At 36.7% G+C, this 25,456-nt stretch overlaps 1 protein-coding gene across 1 annotated transcript in view; it reads left to right on the top strand.

Annotated features, from left to right (window-relative positions):
* cmpy (crimpy) overlaps nucleotides 1-25,456 on the top strand; it is a 279,719-nt gene that overhangs the window by 157,301 nt on the left and 96,962 nt on the right. Inside the window, exon 6 of the mRNA XM_018521685.1 lies at nucleotides 19,797-19,937. Within this exon, the coding sequence (XP_018377187.1) occupies nucleotides 19,797-19,937 (141 nt within the window). The remainder of the gene's footprint in view (nucleotides 1-19,796; nucleotides 19,938-25,456) is intronic.

Genomic DNA, 25,456 nt, shown 5'->3' with positions numbered 1-25,456 from the left:
AGTCGGTAGTTTGATACGGGCTTAAGGCACATACATACGTATATGTATAACAAGCATATAGAGAGTACTTTTAACATATCGTACATTTAAGGTGATGTTTTAACTGACCGCAAATAGAAGACGGTCCAGTGGGAAACGAATTTGCTTCGTCGCTGCTGCCTGTATTTCTCGTTGAATTTCGAGAGAAGGCACGTGGGAACTTGTACACTCTATAGAAGGGTATGTCGAGCCTCGAGCGAAAAAGCCCCTTTATCAGCAAAGATCTTTCTTTTCGAAAAGAATTGAGTTGTCCATAGAAAATGGAATCACGTCGTATATAACGCTTTTTTTTCTATATTTATTAGTATTTTTAGTACATTTATGGCATAAATGAACGAGGAGGGAGGGAATAAATTTTTTTTTACATAAATGTAGGAGAAGTCCGGGCAGCGCAGACGTGTTAAGGTTGAGAAGAAAAAATAACACAATTAAAATTGAGGTCAGAAACCATTTTTATTCTCATAAATGTCTTAAAGGACTTAACTTTGAAACAAAATAAATAAAAATTAAAAAACTTGAACATTAATATGTCGTTTTAGTTAAAAAAAGAGAAACCATCCGCTTTGCCCAACTCCCCTGGGCAAAGCGAATGGATCACTCGAGCAATGCAAATGAAATTTAAAAAATTCGAATGTCTTGGCAATCGTCATAAAAGTAGCTACCAAATCCTCTATATGTAGTGCAGCCTTTACAGGCCCATTTGGTGTAATGACTGCACTGGATCAATCATAAACAAATCATCATACTGCATTGTGGCAAAAAATAAACAAAAATGAGATGTAAACAAACACGTATCTTTCGTACACTCGAAAGATCGTCTGTCCCTCCGTATTCCCAGTATTTTTATTGTAATCATATACCGGGTAAAGAGAGAATGGATCATCCGCTTTGTCCCCACCCGCTTTGCTCAAAGGACCTACCTGGCGCGAATTTGGAAAAGTTAGAACAAGTTGAAACACCAAGTGAAAAATTTTAACCTCGAATACATGTTTAAAGACACAAAATTCTTATAAAAAATCATTCACACTGGTTAAGGAATCATTACAGATAATAATTAAGTTACATACCTAAGGAAAAATCGCAAGAAAACACTCAATTTTCTATAGGTCTCTATTAAACACAAACGAACGCAATCATATATCGTTTCGTACTTTCATAGCATTGCTGGTCGGTCATTCTTTCAACTGCTAGAGACTCGTAGCGAAATCTCAGATAGATAAGCGAAAATAAAAAGTATTCGCTTTTCCCAGGGCGTCCATTTTACCCGGACTTCCCCTAGATCCGTAGTGCGCGATTAGATGTACAAAAAGTTTTCCCAAATGAAAGATCAATCGTGTAGTAATAAAAAATAAATTCATGTATATACAGGGTGTTTGGAAATTAGTGATAAATTTTTCGCACAGAGGCAGAATGGACTAAACTGAGAAGAAAAGTCCTTTACCATTTTGCAATTTTCGGAATAGTTAACAAGATATTAATTGCTAAAAATTGCCGAAAATCTTCAATAATTTTTTACTCAAATACTATCAACTTTGCAGAAAAACTATAAGAAACGAAAATTGTTTATTTTCTTCTCATAGAACTCTAAGAATTTTTTCAGAATTTTTTAATACCGTATTTTCTCATGTTGGTAAAAATGAGAAAATGCAGTGACTAAAAAGTTGATAAAAAATTCTGTGCGGAAGACTTATTACTAATTTCCAAACACCCTGTATACACACACACACACACACACACACACACACACACACACAAAATCTTGAGTACTTGTCCTGTGTGAAACCACCTCCAACGATGATTTCATCATCTGTTATCTCTGCGATATCGTATACAAGACTTGCAAAAAATAGTTTTACATGAAATTAATATCCTCTTGATTATTACGCATATCCTTTCGACACGTGACGTAGACAATGCAGCCACGCGAGGAGATAGCATAGTGAATTGATTTATGGAGACTGCTGTGTTCGATTAACGCACTCAACCGGAGCGTCATTTTTAATGCCGTCATCGGTGCTATCGTTCAAGGGAGGTATATTATATTATGTTTAAGCACGAGAAGAGTGACGACGGTCGTTTAGATGGCAATCGATTTTCGATGTACTACCTTCTTTGAGTTCCGATATCCACGCCTACCCAGCTTTTAATGCTTTCGGTCCTCCTCGACAAAGCCGAGCTTAATCCGACTATTAGATACTTAGGGAAACTGTCGGCTTCCCTCGGACGGAAGTCAACCAGACGATCGATAGATTTAGCTCTTTGCCATTCCTTCTTCCGCGAACTTTTTTTCTCTCCCTTTTTCTTTTGTCGGAGTTTCTTAATTGGCACATGTTTTGGATCAACCGCTTTCTAAGGTGGTTTTTAAAAACAAAAGCGCTTTTCATAATACGAATGGAACTCTTTTCTAATCTCTGCCAGATGCTTTCTGCTTGTAAGTGGACTATTATCTCAAATCCGATGTCGACGACTAATTGGAAAGTTTGATACGGCAGCCGTATGTTTTGTAGTTTCGTATTGTTAACTTTTTAGGAAATGTATCGTAAGAATACAAGACAATATGGGAAGGAAATTGAAATTTTACGACGTTATTTTATTACATATACGTATGTACGTATATTATATGTATTATTATACATACATTTTCTTTGCATATTATGTTTGCATATTTATGTACATGAAAAAAAGAACGATTTTGCTGTGGATACAGAAAATAATTATGTTGGAAACAAAAAATAATGCATAAAAAAATACTGCATAAAATTTTGATATTCTAACATTTATAGTTTCAGTTTTCAATAAATTTATTTTTAGATCTATGAAAAATATTTAAAAAAGTAATGACAGTTCCAGTAACTCTTTTTATAGTTTTACAATTCCTTATAAAAAAGTAGTACTTTTTATAGTTTTACAGTTCCTTATAAAAATAAAAAAGAGAGTTCTGCATTTTTTAAATAAAAAACCAAAATTAGCACGCCATATCTTCAATTTTGGTTTTTTTTCACTTTAAAACCCGCGGAACTTTTTTCTATTTTTAAAAGAAACTCTGGAGAGAGAGGGAGAAAGAGAGTTCTATTGGAACTATTATTTTTTTATTAGTAGAATACCATGCCAACGTCACAGATCCATCTGCATCCAGCACAATTTTAGAGTTTTCGGTAAAATCGTTCTTTCCGTGATGTACATACGTCTTATATATTTTCTTCATAATTAAAACTATAATTTCATCAATAACGAAGTTATCTGATTTTCGCACATATTTAATTACAGTCATATGCTTGTAATTTGAAATTTAACGATCTCTTATTTTTTCTATTGTTACTTGTATTTCTCGTACTAATCGGTTGAAAACGTCAGAAAATATTGATAGGCGACGCTATTTAAACATGCAAAGAAGTACATCGATAACCGGGCCGTCTAGACTCTAGACTAACGGATAAAAATATCCGTATTGAAAAAGCGCCTTGCATTCGCGTACGAAAATTGTGAGCGCATTCACGGAACGTATCCCGCGAATTTTTGCCATGTTATACAACCGCTACAGTTCTATCCCTTTCCTACAAACCTAACGGGGTGAGCTCAATGGAATCCCAACGATTTCACTGGACGTCGTTGTACGATATAACGACGCTAGTACGGCTCGCTCGTTCGTCAGGCAAATGTTAGAAAAATGTCATATCGAGAAAAAAAAAGGAGAAAGCGAAAGAGCGAGAAGCTTATAATTTTTCAAGCGTCGCGCGCAATCGCGATCATCGATTTCCGATGACATTAACCTAGCGACGTGATTTTTTAATTAAATCAATCGCGTCACCGCGTTTGAAATACGTGTTGTGCGCTTGAAGAAAAAAGAATGAAAATAGAAGAAGGAAGAAAGAGGCAGATCTCGTGCGCTGATAGCGAACCAAAAATAAAACAGATATTCGTAAGCAAAAATAAAATTCGCTCGCGGCTGTCCGATCTGCAGCGTTCTGTCACTTCCAGAAGAAAGAGAGAAGCAAATATGATTTAAAAAAAAAAGTTGTATTGTGCCTGCGTAGGAAAAAAGCGTGACACGATTTTTTAGAAAAATTATAACGGTACGCGAAGTGATCTGTAACGTATTGAATAGCATGCACTATGTAAGCGTAGATTAACATGAATTTTGAATACTTGCGTTTTTGCGGATTGAAAACTTGAACAAAAAGTATAGTAAATGTAGTAATATGTATGCATCACTCTCTATTTTTATGTATTCTATATTATGATATGCATTAGCGATATTTTATGCTTGAGTGTAAAGTTTATTAAAAAATAATAAATTCTCTCCTAAAGGTTTAGTGTCAAGCGATAATATTTTATTACTTTTATTTAATGAAGAGAATCAATGAAGAAAAAATGGTAGGCGGTAATTGAGTTACGTTCGAAGGCCGATGTCGTTGAAACTTGTTAAGACTCGTGTTAAATCATACCTAATGGCCTAACCAGTAATAATAATTATATGTCTAGGTCGTGCGTAACTCGAGTTGTCGAGTTTGCCAGATGGTTTAGTTTGAGGTAATGCGCAATAACTGCTATCGCGATTCGCGTAACAAAATGGATTAATGTAAGTCATTTGCTTGCCAGCTTAATAAAGCTTCGAAAAATATAACTCACAAATAGCACAATTAAATTTATATTATCAAGAGTATATCTTTATTCGAAACTTATACAGGGGTACAGCAATGTTTCAGAAAGATGTTATTTTTGTATATTTTGAAATTATATAAACTGTATAAAAGAATTCCATCTTTAGAGAAATCTTCACTATTTTCAGTGCAAAAATATATTCCAACACTATATTTACTTTCAAAGAATAGCGTTTTAGCTCTTACAATATATATCTTTTTATTGAATCATTTCTGATTGAAAGTTTTAAAATATGAACAGTCTTTGTATTTTTACGTTGGTCGATTCTATGATCGAAATATATAAAGTTAAACGCATAAAATATTGTAATAATAGAATAATGTTGTTACTCAAGTTAACTAAAGCGAAACCGTGTTCGCTAAAACTTAAGATCGGAAATTTATAACAACTTCATAACTATCCCATGAAAACAAATATTGAAGCTTCAATAATTTCATCGCATTAGCGAAAAGTTGTTTGAACGTACGTTGCGTGTGCCACTGGCAGCAAAACACCTCTTCGTTTTGTAAAATAAAATTCATTTACGTGTTTAAGTCATCCAGTTATATTTATTCGGGCGCGTGGCAGCGACGCACGCCGTATATTTTTAACGCGCTGGACACGCTTTCGATGGGCGCGTTAAAGTCGCTCGCTTATATGCGTTATATGCGTATTCTATTTTTAATTGCAACGTCGCGGACCGATTACGACATACCTCGTGATTTATACGCACGTTCGCGCGCCACGCATGTACGCCTATATCCCGAAGGCTGACTTCGAACCAGATTGCGCAACTTTTCGCCGCGAGCGCGAGGCAATTCAGATTCTTTTTCCAATTACCGAAGCTTTAGATCCTGCGGCCGATTAAGCGCCTCGATGTTCTTATCGCGTGACTCCGCGATGTTCTTTGTATGAGACGAGGATAAACGAGACGAGACGATCGAACGGCCAACAATCTTGATGGAATAAGAATGGAAGTCTGTACGCGCTCGAAACTCTTTTCTCTATGGAACTTTCAATATTCGCGTAGACTGAATTGCGATAAAATAACCCGGTTGCCTATAAAGCAGGTTTACGCAAATTTTGGTCGGGGCTATTATTATTCCCTTATCGGTTTTTGACTAACTTCGCGATACGTAATAATTTATCCCATGCAGGTATATCGCCAATTCAATAACGCAGTACGAGAAGCTGATCATTGAATCTATAATTTCGTCGTTAGAAATTGCTAACTTTAAACGTGAAATTATGAATTAAACAATTAAATTATTAAGCGAGTTATATCTTATCCGAGAATTTCGGTCATGTGATCAAATATCGTTCATAAGAAATGTATTCATCAATATAATCAATGATGTTCCAGTACTCGTTTGAAACGTGTAGAAGGCCTGTCGCGTAGAAATATACATACTGTTCGTTTAAGAACAGAAATGAACGGTTAGCTTGGCGAAAGCGCGCTCTAAAGACGAAACAGAACTTAATTTTAAATATTCAAAATTTTAATGCAACTCAAATACAAAATATAATTGTACAACTAACTTTAGGTTTTGACAAAATTTGCAAATGATATTTATTATTCAGCATGGTATGTCCGATTCTGACTTTGATTCACTCTTGACCTTGTGGATAAACTTGAATGATGTATTATGCTGGAATCAACGGTAAACAAAGAAATAATAGTAAAAGCAGATGAGGAGGGGTGTAAATCCCAAATCTTCGCATATCGTGAAACTTGAGCCGATCATCAAGTTTCCAAAGAATGTAAATGGGACGTTCGCCTGAGCCGATCATCAGGCCCCATGAGAAAGAAGTTATTTGATTACTCAGAGCGAATCGTCAAGTAATTCTGTCCGAGCCAGATCATCGGACACCCATTGGTGGTAGCGACCCACCGCCTGAGACCGTTCGTCAGGCAAACATGGAATAATGGATACGTGTGATAGAGACACGTATCAGATTGATTCTGTGCAGCAAGAAGCAAAGGGATCTTTAATGATCTTACCTTGAATCGTTTTAATTGATATGAACAATAAATGTTCGAAAGGGCGTGATAAGGTATCAGTCTTCGGTTTCCTTTTTGACATATATGTGTAAACGTTGACGTTACCAAGGGAATAATAATAAAGAGCGGAAGGAAACGAACGAGGGACGCTCCAAAGCGCCTGCCAATCTGATCGCGCTCTCGATCATGCGCTGTCGCGTTAAGCATAAAAGAAAGTTGTGCTTGCGGCGCGTTATTTGAATTGGCTGTGTTTGACGTATTCGAGCTTGCTTGAACACATACCGTATATGTTCTTTGCGAACTACGCTTATTGCGCGCAAGAAAAATCAAAACCGTCTGTGTCCATAATTTTTCCATCGGAATAACCGTCGCGAAATATGAAGTTCATTCGCACGTGCAGATCGCATATATCACTGTGTACAACGAAATATATTTCCGGAAAATATTGACAAAAGCGTCTAAATAGAAGACGAGAGGTGCGTTTGAAAAAGAAAGGGATTTTTTTATAGAAATTTGAAAATAGAAGAATTTAAAAAAAAGAAGTAGATTCATCGATTTAAAGAATATATATCTGTAGAAATTTTACTTTTTTTAGCTATTAGTTATTATATAACTTTAAAGTGATTTAGTTTATTATCTTGATTTTATATTAGATTGTACAAATTTATTGGAAAACCGTTTATTCATTCAGATACTTTCCTTTAAATGTCTCAACATTGATAAGATCTTCATCTTTTCGTGGATTACTAAAAAATTAATTTCTTCAAATTTACAAATTAATGTTACTTATAAGTTAATACTTTCTAATAATTGCAATTAAATAATATATTTATGGTATGAACGATGCAATTCATTTTATATTTCTTTACAACCTTCAACTCTCAAAATCTATACATAGATCAGGACATATATAGAATAAGGGATCGAATTCGAGAGCTGAATTCTGTCAGCTATAAACCGAGCGCTCTCTCACACGAAGCCATACGATGTGTATGATATCAACTCCTATTAAATTCTTAATAATGACAGTAATTTATAAATTATTATTTTATTGCAAAATATATAAAATATATCATTGTTATATGAGGTTTATAGCAGTGATGAGTACTGCATAATTACGTAGATTTATGTATCTATTATGAAAATAAATTATTAATGAGAGAAATGCTATTAGATTAAAAAACGCATAAAATATTTAAAAGATATAAAATACAAGAATCATATATTATTTCTACATGCATTTATATAATCCAACAATATTAATAACAGTAATCAATTATCCCTTCAAATATTCATAAAAAAAAATATTAAGGCTCAACGTTGAATGTCACTCCGCACTCTCGTTGCACTTTTTCGAATTGCGATAGTTTGATTTCTTCGGACATTTCGACGGAAAGCTACGATGAAAATTATTTTAGGCAGGCGACCTACGCACGCAGCATTGTAGAAATCTGCGTATTGAAAGTGTGAAAATTGAATTGTTGCGAGCGCAAGAGCGAATTGCACCGCTCTGGCAGACTGCCACTTTATTTTCTCGCCCGAATGAGAACCGTGTTCATTCGTTTCGCGTCGCCGTATGCAAACGCGACGGAGCGTGGAACGTTCTTAAAAGGCGCGACGAGCCTCTTTCCATGGAAAGATCGTAAGGTCGACTTGAATTTTTACTACGCGCGTTGGTACTATTAATTTAGGAAAATGTTCGCGCGCGTATTCTATTTGATTCGCGAGAAACTTGGTTTTTGCGCAGTCGGCTTTTATAATTTCGTTTAATTTCTTTGCGATTTAATTATAATTTATATTCACTGTCGCGTTATAGACTCATACAGATCTTAGAATCGCATATATCACGATTTATGGGTGGTACTGTATTATTAGTTGAGTACTTCGAATCCAAGTGTGTAAAAAGTGACTTCGATATATGCGTGCGATTAGTTTTCCGTATGAAAATAACGCAGTATATTTCGTACGAATATGAATTTAAAGGTGTAGTATAGTGTCATTTTTACACGAAAAACTAACACACACAGTGAGAGCAAGAAGTATTCATTTGAAAGGAAATTTGTTATAAAAGAAGCCTTATTTGTAGAAAATAAACATTAATTGGCAATTATATACAATGAATACATTCTGTTCTAATATAAACAAACGAGCTTCGCATATATTCCTGATTTTAGAAGCTAAATTTCTCGTCTGTACGAATACTTTTTGAGCATTCAAACAATACAATTTTTAATTTTCGCTTATTTTTCGGATGATATATTTTGTATAATTAATACACATCATTTTGGTACATATAATTTTAAGAAACATACTATTTTATTCTTTATGAATAAATTATTAATTATCCAACAAGAAATGATAGTTAATCAAACGTCGAATCGACGTCAAATTGGTGTTAAAATCATAAAATTTATATCGATTCGACATCAATTCGATGACTCATTTCTCGCTGGATAATATTTACTTTTTCAAAATAAAGATTTTGAAAAAATATTTTCTCTGTACGAATACTTTTTGTACTCACTGTATATCGAAGTCACTTTTTACATACATCTGGATTTGTAGTAAGATTCTTTGCAATAGCCACGTTGAGTAATAACAGGAATATACAAGTATAAACGTTTTAAGAAAGGCTAATCTTATTCCATTAAATTTCCATTAAATTTTCTTGATGTTATAATTACTTTTTTTATATAAAAAATTAATCAATTTTATTCTCCTCCAGGAAGCTGTAGCCATCGCTATTGTTATAGACTAACAAAAAAGTTTACCTATAACGTAAATATCGATGCGGTACGGTTGATCAATGTAGAGCAATCGCCGAAGCAAGTGTCGCACAATCTGATGTTTGTTTTACGCTTGTTTTTAACCGGTAAAGCTGTCCGCTCGGTGTGTATAGTTCCATTCATTCCGTAAACATCAAAATATCGCGCCAGTCGAACTTGACGTCTGACGCACTGACGCACACCCTGCGTCAGATAGAATTCGAGTCGCCAGCCGAAACTCCAACTTTGGCTTTCATTCCGTTTTTTTTTTTGCTTTCCGCATTGAGTGGCCCGCCAGGTGGATCGTTGTTTATCAATCAGCTATATTGTGATTCACTTTCTGTGTTATTCCGTTCCATTGTCAAACGATCAATAGTCAGCGCGCAGAATTTTGCAGAATTTTTGCAAATTTGAACCGATCGATCCTTATAATTATATACGGTATAAATTTTCTTTTACGTAACTCAATGGCGTGTATTATGCGAAAGAAATAACAATTTCTGTAATTGCTTTCTCCGCGTTCCAAGAAACTCGCTGAAGAAATAAAATACAGAGAACTCGCGTTTTAATCCAAATCACTGGTTGATAAATAATTTTAAAATTATTTGAGAAATTTTATAATACTCATAAAAATGAAATTGTAGATCGCCAAGCAGTCGCTTGGCAACAAAAATGTCACACGATTTATCGATGGATAGATAAAAACGATTTAATCGCGATGTAAACACGCGATCATGTTTTTCTAAATTCAACACCCTTCAAATTCACCTCGTTAATTGTACATGTATACGACGTGCAGTCATTTTCACGGCGCTCGTTTCCGAGGTAATTCGGTTTAGCTACGTGCAAATGAAAATAAAGGAGTGACTTGTGCACGGCGTAGCAGCGAGACAGGTAGCAGTTGGCAAACGAAAAAACGAGACGATGGGGAGCAGGCGGAAAAGCGAATAAAGCGTGCGAGAAACGATCGCACTGTTTCACGAATGTAGCACCATTTTATGCACACTTTCTACGAAGTAAGTTCCAAAGGGTTACACAGAAGTTTACGGAATGCAAATTTCGATAACATCTAGGGAAACCCTGAAACGAGACCGGCTGGAAAAAATGAAATTTTCGATATCGAAATAGTGTTACACAATAAATAGAATAAAATATACTGATATATTACCACGTATATTTTTTAATACAGTACATAAAACTTTGTTTAAATTTTTATTAAATATGAATACAATGGAATTTATATTTTTAGACATACGAGATACTTAAATGACAAACTGTGTACGATCAAAGTTTGGATTTTCTTTAATCCCACTTTTCTATGAATTTTCAAGAGTATCTTAAAATTGTTATTAGAACGTACACTTTTTATATTCACTTTATCTCCGTAGTTCGCCGCGACGTGAATTTAAGAGGCTAAAGCCGTTTGTGAATTATCGTTCATCGGAAAATAAAATCGTCCTGCGTGACAGTTTTTCCATTATCGATAATACATATAACTACATGTTCTACGAAACGCGATTATATTTCTATGCTGAGTGAGAATAGTAGAAGCATACATAACAGATAATCGAACGCGTGTCGCATTATTATCGAGTTGAAAGGGTATTTCTTTTAAACGATATTAGCGTAACGTAACCTGGGAAGGATCCGTAATCTTGAATGAACCGGAGATAGCGTTGTTATACATTGAGATTAGTCGGAATTGACGTGCCAATTTATAGTTGCGTGTAACGGGTGAGACGAGAGGCGGAGCGAAGGGACGGAACGGTGCCGCCGGATGCAGCGATCGGTGGATTTGGTTTCTGCAGGCGATGCACATCGCGCATTCCTCGTGCGTTGCCGAGGCTCCGCGTGACGCACTGACGCATTCACCAAAATACGCACGCGAGTCTCAAGCCCGTCGTCCCGTCCATTCACTTCCTCGCCGCACGCACACGCGTGGCACACTCGCGTTCATTCATCGCCTCGATAATATGTTCGCGCATGTATCGGAACACATTCCCCTGCACGCGACGCACGCGTTGCGAAATCCGATCGGCCGTCCATCGGTGCGCGTCGATAACGCACGGCACCGCGAGTGCAAGTCGGTAGGTAGGTTGTCTCGCGCGAACGGAAGCTGCGCGCCGATAACTTCATTTATGAACGATCGAGCGCGGTTTGTTTTTTTTTTATCACGCAACCACCGTTCCCTTGTGGACGGTATGCTTATTTACTTTATCGTTTTTACGCAAACCTGACGTCTGTATTTCAACGTGAGGGCTTGAGTCACAGGGCCTGTGGGTCGAGTATAAGAATGAAGTGAAGTGACATATTGAGATGATTTATCACTTACATTTCAAGCATCATTTTTCTCGAAGTGAAGATGTCGCGAGCGACATGGAACTGTGTCAACGGTTCAGATTCTGCAGCGTTTGATTCACGTTGATTTACCGAGAGGTACCTATTATCATTGATATAAATAGATCGCCAATAAGTCGATTCATTTTTATTTTTGTTTCTGTTTGAACGGTTTTTATTTCGGTCAATTTTTTTCGCGAGTACCAGTTGAGCTGTACCTGCGAGTGCGCTCTCGACGATGGATATTATTTTATCGGTAATCGCGCTGATCGATACGCCGTGAAATATTGATGGTTCAGGGTTGTTCTTTGTTTAAGAGTTAATTTACAGAGCAGAACTAGATCGTTCGAGGCGTGCGAGAAAATATGGCGATTGAACAGGTTGACATGATTAAAATAGAACGGGGACAGCCATCTCGAATGAGGTTTGTCGAAGCCCATTACTCAAGATGTGTGTGAGATTAAGAATTGTGCGCAGTTATATTTCAGGCACACAACGATGCTAGTAATATTTAAAATTAGAAGATTACAACACAGCTTTCGGATGATGAAAAATCATATTTGATAATGTGATCAAAATATTTTCTTGGATATCAGCTATGCGTTGTTACTCGGAATCTATTAAAGCAAAATGATAAATTTCGAATAAAATTAGACGAATGAAACAAATAAAAGGAGATAGTGAAGTATTTTATTTACTGGAAACTCTGGAATTCTCACTAAAGGATTAAGCGCGTCTCGAAGATTTGTTATACCTGCGAGTTTCTGCTGCCTTAAACTAGCAAGGTCCACTCTAATATCTTCAACTGTCGTAACCTTGGCATAGTGTTTCTAGATAAAGACGAACGTTTGCGCAGCCCGTATCCTTCGCGAAATTCGAAGAATTGGAATATTCATGATGCTAACCGAATCGAACCACGCCTCTGAAAAACATTTTGTTTAGACAACATAAACTTTATTTTATGCACACATCAATACGTTGCACAAAAGTGTACTAGCAGCTGGCCGATGGCAAAGTCAATTTACTTACGTTAGGATTACTTGAACGTGACTCGAGCAAGTCGCTCATCGAAAACGATCTTTCGTTTCACACGAAATCAATAGTGGTTGTGGTCAGTGGACAATCTACGAATTCTCGAAAACAAAGAACCCCTCGAACGCCGGCGATTCTCGTCGGCTGTTTTTGCTGACAGGTGGTAAAGTTTATCCATTGTTCCGCAACAAAATGAAATTGAGACGATGTTCGCGGAAAGGAAAGGAATTAAAATGGCTTCCGAATTGGGACTGTAATACGATTCGAACATACGCACATTCCGTTGCTCTTCCGAAAAAAGAAATATTCGATACTATATACCCCATATTAATGTACTAAACAGAATCACTTACGTATAAATAACAAATTCTTTCGCTTAATCGAGGGATATTATTGTGAATGTTAAATATACTGTTCATTACTCACGATGTATATTATTTATTTTATTAAAATATACGATCGTTTTACGTTTTACAATATTAAATTTTGCGTATACATATGTCTCGGGCCAATTCACATCTGTTGCAATGTTTTAATACGTTTAATTAAATATTAATGCGTACGCAATGAAACCTCCGGGATCTAACGTTTTCATTTAATATTATTCGTAACAACAAATTAATATTATTCGTAACAACAAAACGACATGATACTCGATGAATACTTAAGGTGAGATTGACAAGAGGAATACACACACATATCGGGAGTTTTCATTTTTTAATATCGATTGCTACGCACTATTATGTTATAATGCCGCGTTTTAAACGCTAATACAGATAGGGGCGCTTGTAAATATGGGGCGTCCCGATAATCGATTGTACGTTTATTGGTTGTGCCGATAATCCAGATTGCCCTTAATCCGTGTATTCGGATGTTCGGAAATACGCTCGCGAGAGAGGATCTCGATTGTAAGCAATATTTTACTGTAATCGTGGTTATCTTCTATCGTTTTCAAACGCGGAGGTATCCGTGGTTCAAAAATATAGAAAGGTCACGGAACTCTGTTATCTCTCCGATTAATTGCGTCTGCAAAGAACAGAAAATTGAATTTTAGTTTAATCGTCGGTAAAGGTTGGCAAAAAAGGGCCACTCATCATCGTCGCGTATTGCATAGCGAATTAATTGGAGTATCGCAACGTTGGAAATATGAGATTAAATCTGTCGTCCTAATTTCCTCTTCTTCCACATCGCGCCGATTGTTGTTACGATGTGAAGTTATTTAAACGTCAACATTTAAATAAACGCTTCATAATAGAGAGGGGGAAAAAAAGATCAATAAATGAAATTATTGAAATAGATGAATTTAAACGATCCCGCCATCACTAACTGCCATTTTATCGTCTAAAGATAAATGCTGACGGAATACAAAGATTTACAAGGAATATAAATAGCGTGTATGTTTTTAGATTATACGATTACGCTATTGATATCGATGTGCGAAGTTCATTGCGTTGCCTGCAAGGTGATTTAAGAAGTAACGCTTCTCCAAATTTGTTTGTGCTAAGATTTGAGGCGCGATCTTTAAACACCTATTCTGACGCACCAAGTCTTTAACGATGCTAAAATTTATTGGCGCGAAGTATTTATTGTGTTTCCTCGCATATTTCGCTCGTAGAACCAACTCGTTTATCTACTCGCTTGCCGTTCGAGCAAGCAACATAGTTCGAGTGCAAGATCTTCCGTCGCATTTGCCCGTGCACCTGCGAATGTTATAAACGCACCTGTGCACGATGATATATCGTACGAATTAATCGTAAATCAAGACGGGAGTGATGACACCATTTATCGCGGCAAGCTGTGAATGTGGCGACCGCGATGACTTTCCTCAACCTTCCTTTACGCATCGCATAAACATTTAATTTGCATTTAATATTCACGGTTATCATATTTGCGCAGTTGCACTAAACAATTGTCTGTTCAAAGTATACTGCATTTATGGACCGTGGTTTTTAACCTCGCTATTATTCACCGCTAACAAAGAGCTTGTTAAAAAATTACGGAAGTGAAAGGATATAAATAATCGGTAGCGGATTTTACACGATAAATTTATTTGCTGATTGAGTTCGTATATTTAATTTTGGTATATTTCAAATAAATTAAAAACTTTTGTATATTTCAATTTTGTAATTTGAAAGTTGAGAATCGGCAACGCAAAGTCGAAAATTCGTTAAAAATTGATGGTTATCTGCGTACGCACACATTTGATATTATATATTTAACATGGGTAAATAAAAATTCTCTCCCTTCCTCTCTCTCTCTTGGTATTTTTTATGTGCCTACGACTGTCCACATCGAAAATTCAACGTGGTTCGTGATGGGCACCCGACATTCGTAAACAATCGTCGGCGCCAAAATTCACCGATGACTCGACGCGTCTCATTCCGCTCGTGCGCCTATACTAATCGGCTACGCAAATACACGAGAGAGCCACGCTCCTCTCGCACACTGAAAGCCGACGTAATCCGCGGGCTGGTATTTTAATTGACAGACTGACGGATCTAAACGGATCGGTGCGCCGCGCCAGGCTACTCAAATCCCCCATCTTCCTATCGAGTCTCGAGCACTTTCTTCCCGAATAAGCGTGAATCAGCGCAGCGGCACGCGGCGGTGATGTCAATCTTTGCTCAGCTGACTGACGAGATTGGCCTCACCTTCCTCGCTGGCGCACACGGGACGATCTTTCCCCGGCCTCGCATTCTTTCGCGTGTAAACGCTCGACTTCGCGCTCGCCAAGACATCGAACGAGAAGGCGCGGCGACGACGGTAAACGATGCATCTTCTTCCCGCGCACACCCGCACCACGTACACCATTATGCCGATGTTATCATCGTCGCTCCGAATCTGTCCGTTGCGAAATCTCCAAGATTTATGGCTATCAACTACTGGCGTTAGCTGTGGTCTACTTTACTCGCAATGTTGATGTTTTCCTACAATATCACCGCGCTTGTACCGTTTTCAAGCGTGCAATATACATTCTTTAGTCGCAGCGTTTCTCAACCTCTGTTTTGGAAAATATTTATGTGTATTTATTTGTAAAGCACCCCCGAGGAATATTATTATTTTACTTATAAGAGCCGAACGGTAAATCTTACATGAATCAATAAATTGAGAAAGAAAAATCCTATTTTCAGTCAAAATAGAGAACAGTACTAGAGTTGTAATGTTATATTAAATTGCCAAGCAATTTACAATACGAATTTCTTATGTTAATAGTTTTATAAGAATATTAATAATTTGATAATAATAAGACTTAAAAACTGCGAGTAATTTTATTGCGAAAAGTATTACCTCAGCCGAGATTCGAACGCGGATCTGCCGTATTCCGTGTAATCTTATATACGAATATAATGTGATATATTTGGCAGTAATAAAAGTCTAACTTGTACTGTTGTGTCAACACAAATATTTAGCTTGTTACGTATATCTCAACGTGAAATCCATGATAGAGAATCGGTATATTTCATTATTAAAAGATATAACGTTTTTTGCACGTAGTTGCTAGTTTTAAAGTTGAACCAAACTCTTTCGTTTATTTCATTTTTCAGTTTATTATTCGCGCAAGCTGACTTACGTGATATTTCCTTCCATGCCGCCAGCATGCATTTCCGCCGAACGGCGACGCCGGTTGAGCAAGAATTCGCGTTACAATGTCGTGCGATTGTGTCTTCGTTTATCGAATAAATAAATTTGCCAGCAGCCGGTTATTTTTCTCGACAAAACGAGCAGTGTATCTGTATACGTGCAGCCTCGTGCATAGAATGTTTATCGCTTTGCCACCCTGCGACCGGCGAATTCCACGACGACTGAATCATCGTAATAAAATATCGATCGTCATTTGAATGTCGATCTTCATTAACGAAGAAGAACTAAGAATCTTATTTAAAAAGTCGTGACGCATCGACGATGAAATTACATGCGCAAGCAGCCATTTACGGGAATACGATAATACCGTGAAGTCTTCGTCTAAATCTGACTTTCAATACGATCTCGATCAGCATCAACCTGTTGATTAAATTAAATTTTCTAGTGTTATTTGATTGGTAAGTAACGTTACTTGGTAACGCCGTTACTTTGTTGATCGTTATTTTGTTATAATAATGATTTGGTAATGACATTGTGAATTTTTTATGACGGCAATGATAACATCAGAGTTAGAAAAGCGAGGGGGTAACCACTTAATGTCATCGTGGGACAGAATTCTCGAAATCATTATAAAATTTATATAAAATCTCTATGTATAATCCGATAATTACATATGCAACCACGAGAAATCATTGTATAACATTAAATAAAATCTATTTATTAAAATCTATATATTTTACCAAATTATTGTAACTAAGTTAATTAAGTTGTGTAATTAAGTTAACTTGATGTTAACTATCCTTATAAATAAGATTGTATATTGGAGGAATTTTCGCATTAATCGATAATTTCATCACATGACTAAATACTCAATAATATTAGATTGAGTTATTTTATACTTTGAACAACAAAAAAATTTTTATTATATCTACGAATTGTAACCGTTATTTTGTATGTGCAAATATCTTTATAATTTTATATACTGTATTTATTTATACTGAAGATGGCCACATTCAGGGCCGAAACGTTTATATATTTTGATTAATTGTAATTAGCATAATTATTGTTAATTCTTTTAATTCTATATGCGAATATATTGATGATATTTCACTAACAAGATCTAGCGTGTGGCATATGCTCAATCTTTTTTATTGTTTATTTACCAAATTACTTCATAGTAGTGAAAAAAATTATTTCTAATCAGATGAAATCATGTAATCTGTCGGACAATATTTCAGCTAGTAGTTACCACCTCGTAGAAAAGTCAATCGTTACTCGTAACAAGTTGAAAAAGTCATTCGTTACTCCTAAAAATAATTCCTAATTTGTAACGCGCGTTACTTTTTACTCGTTACTCATAACTGCTTATTACTTTTTTCAGTAAGAAACGCGTAATGATGACGAGTTACTTTCCAAAGTAACTCTTCTAACTTAAGCACAACCTTAGCGTTAGTTAGCGTGTTACCGTCATAAAAAATTGCAACGTCGTCATAAAATCGTTTGTTATAAAAAGTAACTGAAAAGTAACGTTTGTCAAACCTGGTTATTTATATTGTCTGTATTACACACAGTAAATACCAATCGCAAAGTGTAAATAGTTTGAAGTTAAGGATTTTAATCTTCTCCTCCATTTCGTTTTTTTTTCTTTTTTTTTTTCGTGCCGTTTACGTTTTAAAGTCGACCGAGTGGTTTCGTTCGCTGTTATACCTCGCATTTTTCTCTCCGACGCGAGGCAACAAAGTATCGAAGTAATAAAGTTACGTCCACGCAGAGATTTAATATCCCACGTTCGTCGCAGTGGTGTTTCCAGTTGCGAGCAATTGGCAGCCGGTATTACACACGACGGTGCGACGGCCGTTATCGCAGAATCGCTTGCGTAACGACGTTAAATCATTGCACGGCGATCGAACGCACTCCACGGCACTGGCAGACGGAAAAAACGCGGACGGGCGCGAGGAATAAAGCACCTCCGGCCGCGGAGAATGACTCGGGGGGGGGGGATTGAAAGAGGAGGAACGCTGCATTAATTCTAGCCTGGCTCCACCACGTAGACTACGATAAATCTCGATCTCGTTCTGCTCCGAGACGGAAATGCAGCCCACGTTGTATCTACGTCGCCCGATTCGAACTCGCTCCGACTGCACTCGCGGCGATTTAACACGCGATATATTGTCCCTACGTGTTATTCTGTTACGCGGATATCCATAAGGCATACAGCGATGATAAATACGGTACACGTATATACGTGAATCCGCGGTGTCAATTGAAACACGAGATAGGAAGCACTTTATATCGTTTGTGAAATTAGCTATTTCCAAGAGATAATTTTTAATATTCCTCTTTTATTACTTTATCTCGATATTTTAATGTTGGAGCGACGATAAATATATTTAAAAAAAAAAAAACTTTTTTTTGCCTGCTCCACGGTCCTTCGAACACAAATAGCGTTTTATAAAACGTAGATTTAATCCGCGATAAATCGATGGCTTTTATAATTTGACCAGCTTTGACAGCCGCAGATAGAATAATTAGTCTCTAAATAACCATCAACAGCTACACGTATTCGTATAAGATATACGTGGTGTCTGTTTAAACGTAAATTTATGAAGTGCCTTAAATAAAAGCTCTGCAAACGTAACGCGACTCTGTATGAATAGGATATGCTCGGCTCATGAACTGTTTCGCGTTGTACATTTTTCGTAAGAGCCTATTATATATATATAAATGACATCGTGTCCGCGTAATTCCGCATAGGACACTCTGGTCGTGCGCGCCACTTTTTAATTACACTAACTTTAAAATGCCACCATTACGCGCTCCGAAAAACAACGGCTATTTTAACAAGAATTTAATTATGCTTGTCGCCTACTTTTCTCCGGTGAAATGACTGTCCCCGAACGGATACAAATTTTACAGATTTACGCAAGGGAAAAAATTAATTTAGCATTTATTACGACGATTTCTATCTTCCTATTTCTCTTTTTACACTGAAAAGAATTCTTATGTAACGCCCTTAAGTACAGCTTATTAATTTGCGTTGAAAATGTTTGAATCCTTTTACGAGCAGCGCTCGAACGCCGTTACCAATAGCACCGATAATAAATTCATTATAAAATTAATTGAATTTATTATATTACTACAAAATCGCGACAGACAAGTAGTGATATCGGAACGTTCTTTTCTTAGCGAAAATTTATCTTCGGCTGCAATTCGATAGTTCACTATCGATGCCGCGAATAGAATAATTCACGTTTTTGTGCAATCGACAGTTTGCGATCGAGCATTCGTTTAATTAAATCGTCGTAACGGTGGTCGTCGCGCTTGGCTCTACGGAAACTTAGGCAACTAGGGCGAAAAGTGCAAGGACAGATCGGAATACGATTAATAATTTATTCCAGGCACGTCGTTTGGCGAGTCGGCGACGCGGGGCGATCGAGAACAGGTGGGCGAGAGAAAAGAATCGAGACGGAACGGCGGCGGCGGCGGCGGCTGGAAGGACGACGAGAGGGCCACAAGGAGCACGCAGATCGCCAGGACAGGTAAGGGAGAGAACCTGTTGAATTAATATCAACCCTCCGGCATCCTACTCTCTCTCTCTTTTCGTGTCTACGTCTAATTTGCGCCACGCACATCCGATATAATAGTGATTAATTTTGACAAGTATGATGCGCAATGAAACAATGATTGCTGGATCGAAAACAGCCGTCGATGCGTATTATCCTCGCAGACTCGTAATGTTATTCATGGGTATTTCCTCTATAATTACCGTGTCTGCCGATCACGCTGCTCGCGCACGTACGACGTTTCCGCCGATCAACGTGTCTGTCGTCCGTAATTGAAATTGATCGCGAGAATTAACGTCGCGCTTTAAACGATGATTTTCCCCCGAGTAAAACTCTCATTGATGCGCGACAGATGTAGTACGTGAGAAATAATCCGAAAGATTTGGAAAGAGAGATGTCGTTTGAAATTAACCGATGTTTGAATATTTGCCAATCAAATTGAGACATTACTACGAGCTCTTGTAACATGAAACGGTAATGTAAATTTGTAAAGGAGTAAAAAACTATTTGAATAAACAAGTGAGCGTTTATTTGCTGAGAGAGTAAATATTTTCTTGAAAATAATATTGTAGAGATATAATCTCGCATCGGAAACAATATTTGTTGTTTGACTTAGCAACGAGCGTACGACTAGAGAGCACGAATGCGTAGTCGCGAAGAAGTTTCACCGGCGAAGGTGCAGTCGTTCGTTCGACGACGGCACAGGCAACAGGACGTTCTACTTCATTAATTTAATCAGCTATTTTAGGGAAATCGCGAGACGCCTTTGAAATTTTCGACACTATCGGCGAACTTTATACGTGATGCTACAAACTACACGGCTTCCCTCCTTCCGATATAAACGCGCACAATGAAAACTTGTTTCGAAGTCGATAATGTTCATGGTATACGATGTAAGAATAGCTCCCATCAAGTATCTCACGAGTATCTTACCATAGAACGCATTGGTTGCACTGTCAGTGCAACAGATTTATGCGAACTCGGGGTATATAGTTATCGGACTTCTGTCCTATGTATAAGGAGAATAACTAAAACTCTGAACATTATAATAACTTGCGAAGTAACTTCTCATGAATGAGACTCTGCTACAATATATATATATATATATATATATAACGTAAATGTAATTTACAAAATGTTTGTAATTATTAATGATACGTGCAACTATATTGAAATATAATATAGCCTCGCTAATGATCAGTTTTTTTTTTGAACGTATATTAATAAATTTAGTTCGCGTTACATTATATTGAAATTATTAGCAGTTCGAATAACGAGTATTGATACTATTATTAATATTTATTGCGTTCATTAGTAAACTAATTGAAGCATGTGCTTACATAATGTTACCAGTATCAAAATGTGATAAATACCAATTAAATTTCCATTGTTCAATACTAAATGTATTTTGTTTCTCCTGCGAAATATGAAACAGGGCATTTAGAATTTTACGAAAATATATAACTTCACTAAGTGCTTAATATATAAACGAATGGATAAGCAATCGTAAAATATTCAATCATAATTTCTCTAGCCGAGATGGTCGAGATATCGCGCGCAGTCGAGCTCTTTCAAGTTTTCCGCCTAACTTTAAAACGTGTTAAATCAACGCTCGAGAACTTTCGGAAAATCGTTTAATTCATGTGGCTTAATTTGTACGATTGTTATTTGATAACGCTATTTTATTTGTTATGAACAAATAATTACAACAACTTTAAATCGCATATATATATATATATTGTAAATGTCTCCTCGATGCACAAACAACACTTTTTGTTTCTTCGTTGTAGTAGTTGTTTTCTTCAAACATCCCGTCGCTTCGACATGCCAATTTTTTGGCTGTCACGTTAATCCGCATCGCAGTGCCAAATTTGAATTTACTAGCCGCTACAGCGGCTGTATAAACTGTATAGAGCACGAGGCTATTGTGTTGCGAGATACGAGAGCCACTACGGTACGGAGAAAATGCTTCGACAAAATATATTTCACCTCCCAAAAGAATATTACTTGCGAATTTATTGCGCTCGGCCGACAACTTTTATGGTGCCGTTGGCCCGGAAACGTTTAAGCGAGACGTTTCGTGGGTGTCCCGCGTTTGCCGCGGAAAATACGATTATCCAATTACGTTATCCGCTCGACCAAACTCTCTCATTCTCTCTCTCACTCACTCATTCTCTCTCTCTCTCTCTCTCTCTCTCTCTCTCTACTTTCCTTCCTCTTCTTTCTCTGTTACTCTATCAGCTAGATTGAGATTTTTCGATGTGCTTTGCATATATTTCTCTTTATATATTTGTTTTTTTTACTTTTTCCTCACTCGACATCACACCTTCGCCCTCGAGAGATAAGCGTTATCACTTTGAGTGCCTGAAATGCTGATATGTACCTCAGCGCGATGGAATGCGGCCTTATCATCCAACTAACAAATATTCTGTGCGCGGCTAATGCATATAGTCCCAACGCACACTCACACACACACACACATTCGGAAGAGAAATAGAGAGATAAAGAGAAGAATAGCAAGAGAGATTATTCGCTAAAACCCCACCGTGCAAATATTTACCAAAATACACATTATTCTTTCCCTCCGCCTCGTCCAGCATTTGACATAGTCTCGGCAAATGGATTTCCCGACTGCGTTATGAAAACAGAGAGTATGGGAAGCGGAATGAAGAGAGAAGTCGAGAAAGAGAGAACCATAACGTCAATCCTACACTATCTCTTTATTAAACCTGGAAACATGTAACATTCGATTATTCTAGAACACAGGTACTGTGCAAGTTGTAGCAAATTGTTGACGTTTTTTGTAAACAGGTGCAACGTTATTGTTTTAGCGCAAATCGTGTTTGTTATTCATTGCAGAATTTTAGATAAAAATATCATGAGAATATGTTCTTAAAGTATTTAAATGTCGAAATAACCATATTGATTATTTAGGTATTTTAAATTTAAATTGATTCAATTAAAATTATGATCTAAAATTAGATTGATGATGATTAATCCTTATTTCAACCTTTTTTTTTATCTTGCCGTCAAAGAGGTTCTTATCTTATTTTTATGGAGATAACTTTGCGACTCTAAATGAGAATATTAAAAGTTGATTTTAATATTAATGATATATTATAAAGGTCGTCTCTCACCTCATTTTATGAACGGCGATGTTGTTAATACTTTATTACGATGTAATTTCTTTATCATCGCTTGCTGAGTCGCGCAAACTATGTTTTCAATGAGCGTCGAAGTCTGTGCAACTTTTCGGAGGCATTCTAATATACTGGCTGTTCCGTTGCTGCTTCTTCATTTCACGGACACCCAGCTGCGAATTCCATTAGTGCATTACGAAAATATGCGTTCGGGAAAATAGTTTGGTCGAAGTCATGCCGGTCGCGGACTTTGTGCCTTTATTAAGACATACCCGCGATAAGACGTGCGAATTTATCTTGGATCGTGATTCATTGGTATGCGAATAATCGATCGCGAATAAATGGAATCATTGTCTAACGATTTCCAAAGTGTACGCGAAATGGCGTAATCTGTTTAGTAATTAAGAAAAAAGATACCGACGTTAAATGAAAAATCGGAACAAGACAATTTAATGAAATATCTAAATAATATTTTTTTTAATGAAATATTTTTTTCAATGAAATATTGCAGTTCTCTTAATGACTTTAAATTCGATTTTCTTCGTAGCGAAATATCGATCAGTCGCAATAATAAACCAATGTAATTTCCACAAACAAGACTTTTTTTAGGTCAGAGAAGTGAGCACACTTTCTCTTTTCATTTCGAAACTGCTCACGAAGAGTATATCTGTATCCTTATTCGTTATGCAGCGATATTTCAATTAAAGATGCAGATATCGACTTGATGTTGCAAGCGGCATGGTCGAAAAATTACTCGATCAGCTTTTACACCGGGTAACATCGATAAAAATGATAATTGACATTAATTAATATCGAGGTCGCAGTCTTCTCATGAAACGGTATCTTCATCGATATAAGTTTCAATTATAACGCCGGGACATCGTTGCGTCATACCTCGTATGCGCTTTTCGTCTCGAAGGGATCGGCCGCCAATTAAATTTGTCTCCTTGCGTCTCGATCGGTCATTAATCTCTCGCGCATCGACATCTCGGGCGTGACATTAATCATTATTACTCACCTCACGCCGGAAACCGTCGTAACACGCGAAAGTTGACGCGTGGTGATTTGTCTTAATTAACAATTATTTCACGGATTTGATTGCATTACCACGCCGAGCGTGACACTCGTCATTAAGGCTGCTACCGGAACGGCGCTATAATCTGTGCTGAAATTTGTTCGTGGAAATCGCGCAATTAGCTGCGTGGAGCATATCGCATTTATGATCGTCGCATTTGCTTCCTCTCACGGATAACGTCCTCGAGAAACTCGTAGTTTGATTTAACGCTCTTTTTTTTTTTTCAAACGAGTTATTATTTATGGAGAGAATTTGAGTTTGTAACAACTCTTCGTAGCGATTCGCAACATCTTCTGACGCATTTAACCACGCCTCGACTGCAAACGGGCGAATTGCTTCTGAAACGATTCGCGTTTTGCGGTGATATGCGACCACCTTTGTCACATATATTACACGGTGGATAATCGTTGTGGAATCCGCATAAGTTCGCGAGAATTATATTTATGATTTTCTCGGAGATAATTATAATTGTGCGCTCACAATCCGCTTTGCTGGCTAGTCATAGCTATTATAAACATAGCTGTTTTATAAAAGAGGCTTTTATATGTGTATACAATCCATTATAGTGGAGTACAATATATTTAAAAAATATATACCGAGAGTATACATATACATGTACACTGTAAGGAATTTCTATTGTAAAAAAGTGTTGGAAGTTTTTATCCAACAAAAATGTGTTGTAAATTTAAACAGTATTATATTGTAAAATTACAATAACATTTTGTGATAAAGTACATACAGATCTCTAATACTCGTGCGTCAGTTTTGTAAATTCACAAGTTTCTATTGTAAATTTACAAATATTTTGAAATCACAGAAAACGTTATATGGTTTGTAAATTTACTGCACATTTTTATCGTATAAGGATATTGTAAATTCACAAACATTTCCAACAGTGTATCTTTTGTTCTTAAAATGGCATAATTCATTAAGTTTAAAAATTATATAGATGAAAAGATTTTTTTTTCAGAAAAGGAGAAAAATTCTTTTCATCTATGTAGTTTTTAAATAAATTTTGTTGTACTAAAAAAGATTACATAGGAACGCAAAAGCCGGTACATAATAATATAACATCATTAGATTAGCCTGTTGCAATAGTGTTTTGCTTCGGATTATAATCAACGGAGGAAGTATACACGAGGTAAACTTTTCTGACTGGCTTCTATCCACCGCCACGCCATCCATATATTCCATATATGTACCTATATATAGAATATCAGTGTATGTATTTCAGAAACCGACGAAAGGATAATTTTCAGCGGTAAAAGCATCGTACGTAA

Source organism: Trachymyrmex cornetzi, unplaced genomic scaffold, assembly GCF_001594075.2.
Source record: "Trachymyrmex cornetzi isolate Tcor2-1 unplaced genomic scaffold, Tcor1.1 scaffold99, whole genome shotgun sequence".
Classification (NCBI taxonomy): domain Eukaryota; kingdom Metazoa; phylum Arthropoda; class Insecta; order Hymenoptera; family Formicidae; genus Trachymyrmex; species Trachymyrmex cornetzi.
This window is presented reverse-complemented; position numbering and strand designations above follow the sequence as displayed.